Here is a 12014-nt window from a genome sequence, read left to right on the forward strand (position 1 = left end):
TCCGGTCATTCTGCTCCACGGGGCGCTGGAGCGGGGCCGACGCTTCAACCCGGACCTGCCCGGTGCCGCAGACAGAGGCATTCCCCCGGTCCCCCGTCATCTCGCCATGCCGGCTGCCAACGGGATGGGGAAGGGGCCACGGCCACCGGCAGCAATGCTGCTCTCAGACGGGACGGGCCACACTTTGAGAGATCTCGGAACACCCTGAAAGCTTTGGAATTTGGGGGGAGGGGGGCAATTCTTAAAAAAAAAAAAACAACAAACAAACCCACAACAAAGCAGAGTGTTAGCCAAAGCGTGTTTATAAGGAAAAGCCTTTTCCCCGCAGTGGGGGCCGGGGAACACGCTCCCGATGCCCCAGCTGGCCTGGCAGAGCGGACCCGGCAGCGGGGCACACTGGAGCGACGCTGCGGGCTCTCCTACCACCCGTGGTCGCCCCGGAAAGCCTCCGTCCACTTGGACGTGTCCATGAAGACGGAGGAGGAGCTGTGGAAGAGCCAGAGGCAGGGCAGGGAGCCCTCCCGCGTCCAGCGGTCCTTGGCGCAGTCGTACACCTCCATCTCCACCCGGTAGTCCCCGTCCATGCCCTTCCAGTGGCCGCCGGTGACGAAGAGCCGGTCGCCCAGCGGCACCATCCCGCCGTTCTCGTGCAGTGTATGCAGGAGCTGCACCTGTACGAGGGGCAGGGCGAGATGTGGGCGGGCCCTTGCTCCCACCACAGAGGACATCGACCCACCCAGTGCGTCTCCCCCCGCCCCCGGCCTCTCCCCCTGCCTGGTCCTCTCTGCGAGCGTTGGGGGCCCCTGGGGCCATGTCTTGCTTTTAGCAGCATCCCTGTGTTGTGCTTTTACGGGGGGCAAGGTTGGGGTTGCTGCGGGGGGGGGGGGGATCTGGGGGGGTCAGGCAGGATTTTGCCAGACTGCACAGGCAGGAGCCCCTACACACCCCACAGCAGGGTGCTGCTGGAAAGGGCAGGGGTCCTGGGGGCTTCTGTGGTGAGAACACTGCTTAAAATCCGTAGCTTGGTGTACAAGCTGTGCTCCTGTGCAGGTGTGATGGGGACGTGGGGAAGGAAGGGTTGGGGCACCTCCGACTCCGCACGGGTCAACAGAGCCAAGGGCTCGGCAGGCAGGAGGGAGAAGGGGTGGGGTTGCTGGCAGCTGAGAGGGGTGGGGGGGAGGTGGGGCATACGGGGGTATGGTTGTGAGGTGCTGGCAGAGAGGGATGAGCTTCCCCACCTTCTGCCAGATGTTGGCCTCTGGGTTGTACACGTGGACCTTCTTGGTGTTGTCCCCGATGAGGTAGATGAGGCCATGCAGAGTGGCGCAGCGCGGGGCCGAGAGGTACTTGGGGATGAAGGGAGACGTGATCACACTCCACAAATCTGCAAGGAGCCACTATCAGCAGCGTGTCCCACCCTTGGCTCTGGATGCAGCTGCCAGTGACCAAAAAAAGCATTGCCGAGCCCACGGCTACTTAAGGGGGAGTTTGAAAGGGCGGGGGCAGAGCAGCCAGGCAAGGCAGCACCTGTGGTCACCATCCCAGAGGACGTTCTTGCATTAAAAAAATGGGAGGGGACATTGTTTGTAGCAGTGGTGTGGGATGGAGGAGACCACTGAGGGCTGTGCAGAGGCTGCCCGAGGAGGTGGTGTGGTCACAGGGGTTCAGTTCCTCCCTAGGGCGGGCATCCCCCATCCCTTTGCTCCACCAAAGCTCAGGTCTGGGCTGTGCCAGAGCTCTGCGACCCAGGTCGGTGCCGCCAGAAGCCATGCTTCTGGCCGGCCCTGGCCTCATGCCGCAGCTGTTGCCGGACCCTGTTAGCCCCTGGCCGCATCCCACGGGACTGTGCCTGGTGGCACAGGATGGTGCCTGCCTGGGGGTCCCCCTCACTCCTGCTCCCCACGAAGGGGTTGTCGGGCTGCGGCGGTGCAGCCAGCTCTCACCTTGGACAGGGTTGTAGCACTGCAGGGTGAGTGCGTTGTACTTGACGGCGCAGGAGCCCACCAGGTAGAGCTTGCCCAAGCAGCCAGCGGCCGCAAAGTTGCTCACGTACTTGAGGGCCGGGCTGATGGCGCACCAGCTCTTGTTGTAGGGGTCGTAGCGCTCCACCTCCACTGCATCCACCGTCGTCCCTGCAGGGCGGTGGGATGCTGCAGCCACCCCGCTGCTCTGGGGCACCTAAGGATCCCACCCCAGCAGCACCCATGGGGGCCTTCATGGCCTTACCCCCAAGGACGTAGATCTCGCCGTTGAGGACGGCGCTGGTGTGGTTTGTCCGGGCTCTCAGCATGGAAGCGATCGGCTTCCAGGTGCCGTCCCTGAGGCAGAAGCGCCAAGCCTGGGTCGTTGACCACGTGTCATTCTGGGATCCCCGGGAGCCGCCTGGCAAGGGTCAGGTCAGGTGGGCCGCCCACTCTGAGCGCAGCCAACCGTGGACATCCCTTGCCAGTGGCCGGATCCGCCCGAGAGGGGAGCAAGGAGAGGGCTTTGCTCGGAGAGAACAGTTGCCCCTGGCCCCATGGCAGTGCCATGTGCCCACATCTCTCTCCCCCACCCTCCATCCCCGCTCTTCGGGGACCCCCACCCTGCACCAGCAGCAGCGGCACCTACCTGTGACGTACACATCGTTGTTCAGAGCCACCAGGGAAAAGCCCCATTTGTTGTAATCAGGGAAGTCGGGCAGAGCCATCCATCGCCCTGGAACCCAATGCAGCCAAGCCATGACCCCCTCCCAGCCAGCAATGATGCTTTCAAGCCACCCTGTTTCACTCTTCCCTCTCCATCCCCCACCAGTGCCCCTCCCAACACCAGATCGTTTGGCAAGAGGTGGCTTTGGTGTAGAGGGAGGGTTAATTAACATGCAGGGGGCCTGGGGGTGTGCGTGTGCTTGCCCCATCCCTGGCGTGGGCACTTACTGCTTTTGGGGTTGTAGAAGGCAAAGTTCCTGGGGGCAGCCGGCATCTCCAGCCCCCTGTCCTCATCCTCGCTCTCCTCCAGCACGCGGCCGCCGACCACCACCAGCACCTCCTCCAGCTTCTGTGGTGGGGTCGGGGGGTTCTTCTGGGCACCGGCATTGCTCTGTGCCTGATGGAGGGGCCAGGGCCAGGGCAGGACCCATCAGGCTCCGAGCTGAGCCTCTCCCTTGGCTCGAGGGGTGGGATTTGGGGCAGGGAGTACACACCATGGTGCGGGATCGGGTGACAAGGGCCTTGCTGGCATCTGAGTCACGGATGAGCGGCTCGGTGGCAAGCAGGTTCTGCAGGTACTGGTCAGGCAGTGAGACGAGGTGGGCCAGTTCCAGCAGCTCGGGCAGGAACTGGGCTCGGGCCCCCGGGTCATGGCGTACCCAGCGCAGCACGGCCTCGGCCAGGCTCTGCTCCTCCTGTACCTGCAGCTGGTCGTTAGAGAGGTAGATGGCCAACCTCTCCTTGGAGAGCTGGAGGAACTCCTCCTGCCGGGAGACGGCTTCAAAGTTCTCCTGCAAGAAAGACCAGGCCTTGGAGGAGACCTCGGGGCAGCCGTGGCTCTCGCCGAACTCACAGATACCTAGGCAGTTGGTGGCATCCATCTGCTGCCGGAGGTAGCGGCTGCAGACCTTCTGGATAGTGGGGAAGTGGAGCTGGCTGGAGGTCCGCATCAGCCGCTCCACGTTGTCCTGGTTGATGGTGACCTTCCCTGTGTAGGCGAAGTCGAGCAGCAGCTCCAGCGCACCGGGGTCCACCTCCTTCAGCTCCACTCGTGCTGCGATGCTCTCGGCGAAGTCGCCGGAGAACATGGCGTGGAAGTAGTGGCTGCAGAGAGCCAGGACGCCGCGGTGGCAGGGGAACTCCCGGCCACCCGCCACCAGCCTCACGTCCGCCAGTTTGGGGTTGGCGCGCAGCCGCTGCAGCCCCTCCAGCACGCCCTGGGCGTGCGAGGGCAGGCAGAAGTCAAAGTCGTCCACGTTCCTCACCATGGTGGCCAGGGACGGTCGTGTGGCCTGGCTGGCGGACAGAGTCCGAGCAGAGCGCGGTGAGGGCGTCCCTGCCAGGAAAAGGCGATGACATCTCCCCCTGTCCCCCCAACACAATCGCCCCTTCCCACCACCTCATCCACAGGCCAGGAGCAGTGCTCGCTGGAGCCTCCCACTCCCACTTCCACGCGGGTGGCCGTGATTTCTCCCTCCGCCCTCCGAGCTGGCCGGCCGAGACCACCGCCGATTTTTCGGGGGTGAAGGTGGGTTTTTGGGGGGCTGGGCTGAGCTCCCTCCCGCTCTCACCTGGGCTCCGCAGCCCTCCGGGACGGCCCGCCGCGATGGCACTGGGATGGGACAGCCCGGCGCGACGCGGCACTGGGACACGAGGCGCGGGGGGGGGGGGGGAGCACACTATTTTTAGGCGGCGCCGGGGCCACCGCTCCCTGCTCTTAAAGGCACCGGACGGGGCACAGCTGCCAGCGCCTGCCCGTCCCCGCGGCTTCGCTGCTTTTTTTGGCAGGCATCCCTCCTCGGGGTGCCTTCATCCCCCCCCCTCCTCCTCCGCCCCACGGGTGGCCGGGATCCCCGCGATGTCCCTCCCCCGGCTGCGGCTGCCGAGTGTTAACCGCAGGCTGCTATCTCTGCTGAGCAGCGAGCGTTAAATATAGGCTGTGACCTCAGCGCCGGCGCGGCCGCGAACAAACGGGGCAGCCGCCCCGCCGCGGGGGCCGAGACACCGGTCCCCGGGGAAAGGGGAGTGTTGGGGTGGGGGGTACGGGGGAGTGTGTGCGTGTGTCCCCGCCCCAAAGCTTTCTCCGTTGCCGCGGGAAGGCTCGCTGAGCTCGGGACAGAACGGAAAAGGCGTTTATTGGGGCGGGCATCACTCCTCCAGGCTGAAGATCTCGGCTTCTTTCTCCTTCCAGAACGCGAAGCTGCGGTCGATGTAGCGGCAGATCTCCTCCCCGTCTGCCGGCCCCCCCGCCCACCGGGCCGAGCCCGGGGGGGATCCGAAATACTTCGCCTTGATGTCGTCGAAGCCGTCGCGCCAGCCCCGCCGGCCGGCTGCGATCTCGTCGGTGACGGCGCGGTGGAAGTCCCGCACCGCCCGCCAGCCGTGCCGGCCCAGCTGCTCGAACACCTCGAAGCAGAGGAGATGACGGCCGCGGCGCTCCTCGGGGGGCAGCTCCTGCTCCAGGATGCGGAAATAGCCCAGCATGAAGAGCTCCAGCGACAGGCTCTCGTAATCGGCCGCCCCCCCCCCGGCCTTGGCCACGAATTGCTCCGGGGAGAGCGGGGGGCGGCCGGCACCGGCGGGGGGCGGCGGCGGCGGGGGGCGGCGGGAGGCGGCGTCCCGCCAGCTGTCCAGCAGCCGCTGGATGGCCGCTCTCTGCCGCGCCAGGCGGGCCGCGCCCCCCGCCCCGCTCCCCGCCTCCCCTCGGGGGTCGGCGGCGGCCGGCGGCGGGGGCCCGTAGGCGGACCGTCTCCAGTGCCCGAGGAACAGTGTGACGATCCGCTCCTTCCTCAGGCTGCCCCACGCCGGGGCTGGGGCCGGGGAGCCGCCGCCGTCAGGGAATGCCTGCCCTTCGCAGCCCAGCTCCGAGCCGCTGGCGGCCCCCGCACCGCCGCCCCCCGCCGCCTTCCCCTCCGCCGCCCCCCAGGCGGGCTCGAAGGCTCCGCGGAGGCTGCGGACGCAGACCCCGTACTCCCGGATCTCCCGCTGGGCCAGGCTGCCCGCCGGCTCCCGGGGTTGCCTGGTGGCGGCGGCGGCAGCGGCGGAAGCAGTGGAGGGGGCGACCCTCGCCCCCTCGGCGTGGGCCAGCAGCGCGGCCAGGCTGCTGACGGCGCCGGCCAGGCGGCCGCACCAGAGGGGCAGGGGCTGTCCGGGGGCGGGCGGGGGGCTGCGGACGGTGAGGCTGAGGAGCGGGGCGGGCAGGAGGGCGCGCAGCTCCCGCGCCAGCCGCCGCAGCTCGCCCTGGTAGGCCTCCCCCCGCCGCCGCAGCCGCAGGCTCTCCACCGCCCGCTCCAGCTGCTGCAGGTCCGCCTCGGTCAGCAGCTCCCCGAAGGGGCCCAGCACGGCCTGGCGGGAGGCCGAGAAGCGCCAGGAGCCCGCGTCCTGCGGAGAGGAGCCGTTACAGTGTGCGTGCTGTGGGTGGGGGGTGTTCCCTCCACTCCTCGCCCCGGCACCGTGGGCCCCCAGCCCCGGGACGTCCCCGCACCTCCTCGTCCGCCAGCCGGGCCCGCAGCCGCCGCACCATCACCTGCCGCTTCCACTCGGGGATGGGGCGGCCCCATTCGTCGTGCGTGGGCACCAAGGAATCTACGTCCGTCTCGGCGGGGTCCAGCCCGGGGGGGGCCGCCGGCTCGGCCGCCCCGTCCTGCGCGGGGCAGAGTCACGGCGGGGCTCAGGGAGCGGCAGCCGAGGGACCGAGCCGGCGGCCGCGGGCCGAGCCAGCGACCTACCGAGTGGGCGAGGAAGGGCGCCGGGATCCTGGCCCGCTGCGAGGGCTTGCGGAGCTTCAGCTCCGCCGGCATCGACGTGCCGGGCTCCATCCCCCGCCGGGCCGAGCGGCTGCCGGGGAGAGAGGCGCAGGCCTCCTCCTGGAGGAGGGCAGGCAAGGGGAGGGGGCCCCCGGAAGCCCCCCGGAACCCCCCCGCATGAGCGGGTGAGGGGTGCCCCGTGAGGATGCCCGGCACATCACCCCGGTCCCTGCGGGGAACCCCTCCCCGGGAAAGACCCCACGGGCGAGCGCAGAGCCCGCTGCCTCCTCTCCCCCCACCACCCCCCTGGGGGTCACCGCGACCCCCCCGCAGCCGAGGGCCGAGACCCTGGGGGGTGCCCGCAGCCCCAGCCCCGGCGGGGCCTTACCTGGCGCGGGGGGCAGAGCCGGGAGCCCCCCGCCGAGAGCAGGGGGTCGGGGTCCTGCCCTTGTCCCGCCCGGACAGCACCCAAAGGTGGGCGCAGCCGCACCCCCAAAGTCCCGGGCGGGGAGGGGAGGCGGGAGGGGTCGGGCGGCCCTGGAGCGGGCAGGGCAGAGAGCGCATTAATATTTGACAGGGGCATCGGGTGGCAGCGCCCGAGCTCCGTGGGCGGCAGCGGCAGCGGCCCTGGAAACGGCGGCTGGGCTCCGGGCTTCGTCCCGCTCCTGGGGCCAGCGGAGGTGGTCTCCGTTCTCCACCGGTCATGCACACGGCCGGGCCAGGTTTTGGGGACAGAGGAAGTGTTTTGCACCGGCTGGTGCAGAGGGCAGGTACCGGCAGTGGGGGATCTTCGGCAGAGGGACCTGCCACACGGCTGTCCGGACATCCGTCACCAATATTCAGGCGCGTTTGTGTTCCTTCGCTCCGCTGCCATCCAGCCTGTACGGCCAGGATGGATTAGTGGGGCTCGCTTACACGTGAGAAATTCTGCCGAGCGGCTGGAATACAATCAAGCAGCAGGTTAAAGCCTTTAAACCCCGATCACCTGGTGAGGACCCAGAGCAGACTGAGCTGCTTAATCCCTCCTGGCCCCAGTGTGGGCTGATGCCCGGTGCAGAGCGGCTCCCGTGGACAGATGAGCCAACGCCACCCTGCAACACAGCCACAGCGCCAGAGCGGGTTACGCTCTGCTGACAGCAGCGCGGTGCCCTGCAATATTGATGGGGCTGTAGTACGAAACATGGGAACACGGCCCGGTGCCGGAGGCGCCACGCGTCTCAGGTTAAGCAGACAGATGTTGCGAGCCGTGACATGAGCCACACAGAGCCTGCTCCTGTCTTGTTGACAGCATGGTGGGTGAGGGCCAGAGCTTTGTCAGCGACTGGGCCAAGGGGGAATTTTGCCGAAAGCCCTGCGAGGGTTGGATGTTCGTCTAGATACAAGAAAGCCGCTCACAAGTGTCCTCCCCCCTGCTCCGCTGGAGTGCGGCAGAAGGACAGGAAGGGCCACCCCAATGTCCAGCGTGGCCTGGGACCTCCGACAAGAGGATGCTGCTCAGAGGGAGCTTGTGCCAAGTACCTAAGAGCCACCTCCCACTTGCCAGGGTTTTCAGATCTAAATCTCTGTGAAATTTCCATCCTTGCATCTGTCTCTGGGGCCCACAAGGCACTGAGAGGCCGTGGTTGCTCTGAGCAGCTGCCCCCCATGCTCAGCTTCCCTTGTTGGGGCAGACACAGACCCCAAAACTCTCGACACCAACATTTGAGTCCACCCACTGGGCAGCAAGGTCTGACCTGACTGCGGCAGGCAGGCGTGGGCAGCAGCTCAGCCCCAACACCAGGAGCCACCCGGCAACCCAGTCCGCAGGAGGGGATGGAGCGGGGCACCAGTGAGGTCCTGGCACCCTTCACGTACCCTGCCACCGCACAGCTCTTGGGGATGTCCCAGAGTGCTCCCAGCGGGAGGGGAGGGGGGAAGGGCTCTGGGTTTCCCTGGAGAAGAGGCACGCGCAGGCTGGGGCTGCTTCTCCTGTGGGCAGCACAGGCAGAAGGTGTGTCACACCACTCTGAGGCTTGGGGAGGTGCCAGAGCAGAAACTTTCAAAACAGCAAAGGTTTTAAACCCCTTTGGCCAAGGGCGGTTGTGGGTCCCCAAGGAAGCTACAGGTGCAAGCCAGACCCATCGCGCCCTCATGCACAGTTTCTGCACAACGGCTGGCATCAGAAAGCTTGTGAGAAAGAAATGCCACCACCAAGGCCTTCCCTAGAGCTGCACAGCCACTGCTGAAAGCCTGTGGAGACAGTCGGTGGAGAAACACAGCCAGAACTGTCTCTCCTACCTCTGCTGCAGACCAGAAGCAGTGCTGGACCTTTGCCTCCCTCACGGCTGAGGGGCTCGATGACAGATTCCATGAAGGTCAAGGGCTGCATCTTGACTCCTGAGTTAGAAAAAAAGAACTGCCGCGATCGATCCTCACTGATCGCAGTTTCTCTTCTGTCCATTGGCTCACAGTTCTCACCCAAACTCTTGTAATATTCGGCACTGAACCTAGGCAGGGTCTGGTCCTGACCTCCAGGACTGCCCCAAGTCCTTTCAAGTCAGCTGGATGGCACCATCAGGATCCGGTCCTGCGGCAGTTCTCTCCATCCCACAAGACGCAGGTGCTCCCTCCAAATATTGAAGCCGAGTTTCATTAGGCAGCAGCTGGAGCTCTCAGGGTCTGTCCCTGCAGTGTCGACCCATTCCTGATCCTGCTGCTGCCGCGGCGTTCCTCAGATTGCAGAGAAGGGTCTGGGAGGCTGGATCTGCAACCCAACGCCTGCTAAGGAACGGGCATCAAAAAGCCCCTCTGGAAGCACTGCCAGAGCAGAGGGACGTGCAGACCACTCTGCAGTCACGCCCCAAGACACAGCCATAAAAATAAAAGCCTTTTATTTATTTTTTTTTTAATATACCACTACAGAAACATCTGAGTAACGTTCTCAACAGGACAGGCAGCTCCGCGGCCCTGCGGGTGAGTGCAGGCAGCCAGCTCTGGGGTCTGTTGTGCCGTGCTCCCCAGATGCCGCTGCTCTCGGGGCACAACACCCTGCTCCTTGGCCTCGGCAGGGAGTCCCGGCCCTCCCGACATCAGGGTGTCACCTTTTTGTAGGTAATGTGGAAGTGCTGAGTCCCCAAGGAAGGTCCCGCAAGGCTGCATAGCAGTTGAGACAGTTTGTTTGAGTTATCCATCGGAACTGAGCCGGAAACTAGGCGTGACCTCTTCTCAGCATCCCCGGGGTTTTTGTTTCAGGGTGATCCCGCTGGGCCTGGCCGCCTCACTCGGACACGGGGCAAGGGGAGCCGGCGTGCGTGGTCCCCTGAGCCTGGCTCTTCCTCCTGGATTCTCCGCAGCCACAACAGTCTTTCTCTTTCCTCCGATGGGGAGTGGAGCTGGCGGGTCTCGTTGCTGACCAATGGCCCAGACCAGAATCGGACACGCTGGCGGGGCACAGAGGGGCTGCGATCCTCGTGCTCAGACAAGAATCTCCGGCGTCGGGGATTTCTGGGGCCCCGCTGCTGCTGCTGCCCCTGCTGCCGCAGCCACGGCCCCATGTAGGGACTGAAGCGGTCGCGGCGATGGCGGGCCACCCCACCAGGGTCATCCTCCACCCGCAGGCGGCGGATGGCCATGATGAGCCCCCGGCAGAGTGGGCAGGTTGCAGCCACGGTGCTGTCAACCCAGCGCTGGATGCAGGTATGGCAGAACGCGTGGCAGCACGGGTCCACGACAGCGGGACCTTCGAGGGGACCCAAGCAGATGGGGCAGGGGTCCCGTCGTAGAAAGCGCCTGCCAATTCCCGATGCTGCTGCCACCTCATGCCTGGACGCCTCCATTGCTGCTCCTGGGATTTGCTGTCCTGTCAGCTGCTGGTGGGACTTGATGCGTGCTGCTGGCAGGACTTGAAGGCTCAGCTTGTGCTGGTGGGGCTCGGTGGCTCCTGGGCTGCTGGCAGGTCCCAACGTCTGGCGTGCTGTGGCAGAACTCAGTGGCTCTGATGCTGCTCACAGGACTCAACGTCTCATGTGCTGCTGGCAGTACACAACACCAGCATGTAGTGTTGCCCACCGCAAGTGACATCATAGGGTGACTGTGACTCTGGTGACATCACAAGGCTCTTGAAGGCACGACCAGCCTCACAGACAGACACCAAACCGCAAGAGAGGCAATCTGGGGTTGCCGTGTGGAGCTGCACTGCTTAGGACCCATGCAAGCAGATGCTTGAACCCAGGCTTCAGCAGTTTCCAAACTGGAGGACGCAGTGGCTAAGCACCCACAGTGCTGGGCACAGGTTGTAGGTCTGCTCCTGGGTGTTGGCAAAATAAAGGAGAGCAGTGGGACCATCCTTTTTGAAGCTCAGCTCCTCTTGTGGAAGAACCCTCTGGAGGGCGTCACTCCAGCTGCCCAGCCCAGCTCTTTCTCCTGGACCTTCCGTAGCCACGATGGGTTTTTGCTTGCCTCCGACAGGGAGCAGAGCCAGCTGCTCCCGTCGCTGATCCTCGGCCCGGACGGGAACTGGACACGCTGGCGGGACAGAGCGTGCACTTTGAATAAGCAAAGACAGGAGCCCACAAGTAGTGGACAAGGTGAAATGCCAGCAAACAGAATCTGACTGTGCTTCCAAAAGCCGTTTGCATCCCCACCTTCTGCTCTGTGCCACCTAACGCAGTGCAGAAGCACAGGCACTGAGAGCTACCGGCTCAGGAACTTGGCTGTGGCGATAAATCCCTCTCCCATTTAGCTCAGGGTTGCACTGGGGAACAGCCATGGACACAGAGCAGCTGGCCGGCACCTGCAGAACAGGGCAGCCCAAACGGTGCAGTGGGCAAGGGGAGAGACAAGCAAAGGGATGAGAGAAAAAAAAAAAAAGCGATGGCATTAGGAACATTTGGTTTGTGCCATTTCCCAACCAGAAAACCGACTCTGTCTGAAGCTGGGGTCTCCAGTGTGGGGCTGTCCAGGGCCTCCCAGCATGGCCCTGTCCAGCCCGGCCGGGTGTGGAGCAGCGGGGACGGCAGGAGGTTTGCAGTGCTGGGGAGAGGGGACCCAGCGGGAGGGGAGTGGGGAAGGGCTCTGGGTTTCCCTGAAAACACTGGGAGTGCCCCCAAGGAGCTCGCTCAGCCTCAGGGGCAGACCCTGCCATGCAAAGCTCATCTGGCTGCGTGCTTCACACCTCCGTGTTGGCTCAGGCCCCTTCCAGGCGGTTGCTGGTGGTGGCGGCTGTGCCAGCATCACACGCTCACAGAGCGGCTGGGCTTGGCAGGGGTCTCTGGATGAGCCGACGCTGCCCTGCAACACAGGCGCAGCGCCAGAGCGGGTTGCGCTGTGCCGGCAGCAGTGCAGTGCCCTGCAATGTTGAGTCGGGCAGGTGAGGACCAGCAACAGGTTTCAGTGGTGGCACTTGTCATGTGGGAGAAATCATCCAATGTTCACAGTTTTGAGGCCATTTTTCCATTTTGGAGCTGGGCTGAGGCAAGAGTAAACGTTGGCAGTAAAACTACAAACTGGTTGTGTTGGTTTTGTTCAGTGAGGAGGGGCTGCAGTGGCAGCTTCTGCAAGAAGCCTCTAGAAGTTGTTTCCCCTTTGTCTGGTGGACTCGGCT

The 12014-nt window shown here is 64.9% G+C and overlaps 1 protein-coding gene across 3 annotated transcripts; it reads right to left on the minus strand.

The window, feature by feature from the left end:
- Positions 1 to 284: 284 nt before the first annotated feature.
- KLHL30 (kelch like family member 30) lies at positions 285 to 4346 on the minus strand. 3 transcript variants are annotated; one of them, XM_086754650.1, is made up of 9 exons: positions 4259 to 4346; positions 3347 to 4023; positions 3182 to 3265; positions 2916 to 3084; positions 2611 to 2697; positions 2227 to 2382; positions 1944 to 2132; positions 1239 to 1384; positions 285 to 671 (listed from the first exon to the last, which is right to left on the minus strand). In XM_086754650.1, exons 2-9 carry the CDS (start codon positions 3953 to 3955, stop codon positions 420 to 422), a joined length of 1692 nt encoding a protein of 563 aa, XP_086610776.1. In that variant the 5' UTR covers positions 3956 to 4023; positions 4259 to 4346; the 3' UTR covers positions 285 to 419. The 3 variants fall into 3 exon arrangements, with proteins under 3 accessions (XP_086610776.1, XP_086610775.1, XP_086610777.1); XM_086754649.1 differs by having other exon boundaries at positions 3182 to 4023; XM_086754651.1 differs by lacking the exon at positions 2611 to 2697 and having other exon boundaries at positions 3182 to 4023.
- Positions 4347 to 12014: the final 7668 nt, after the last annotated feature.

Source organism: Chlamydotis macqueenii, chromosome 9, assembly GCF_036417535.1.
Source record: "Chlamydotis macqueenii isolate bChlMac1 chromosome 9, bChlMac1.mat, whole genome shotgun sequence".
NCBI classification, from domain to species: Eukaryota; Metazoa; Chordata; class Aves; order Otidiformes; family Otididae; genus Chlamydotis; species Chlamydotis macqueenii.

Excerpts from the sequence above, each read along its gene's own strand:
- KLHL30 (XM_086754649.1), bottom strand. The coding sequence starts at position 3,955 with ATGGTGAGGAACGTGGACGACTTTGACTTCTGCCTGCCCTCGCACGCC. Across the intron at positions 3,085-3,181 it reads TCACCCGATCCCGCACCATG|GCACAGAGCAATGCCGGTGC; the intron begins GTGTGTACTCCC and ends CCCCTCCATCAG. Across the intron at positions 2,133-2,226 it reads CGAGATCTACGTCCTTGGGG|GGACGACGGTGGATGCAGTG; the intron begins GTAAGGCCATGA and ends ACCGCCCTGCAG.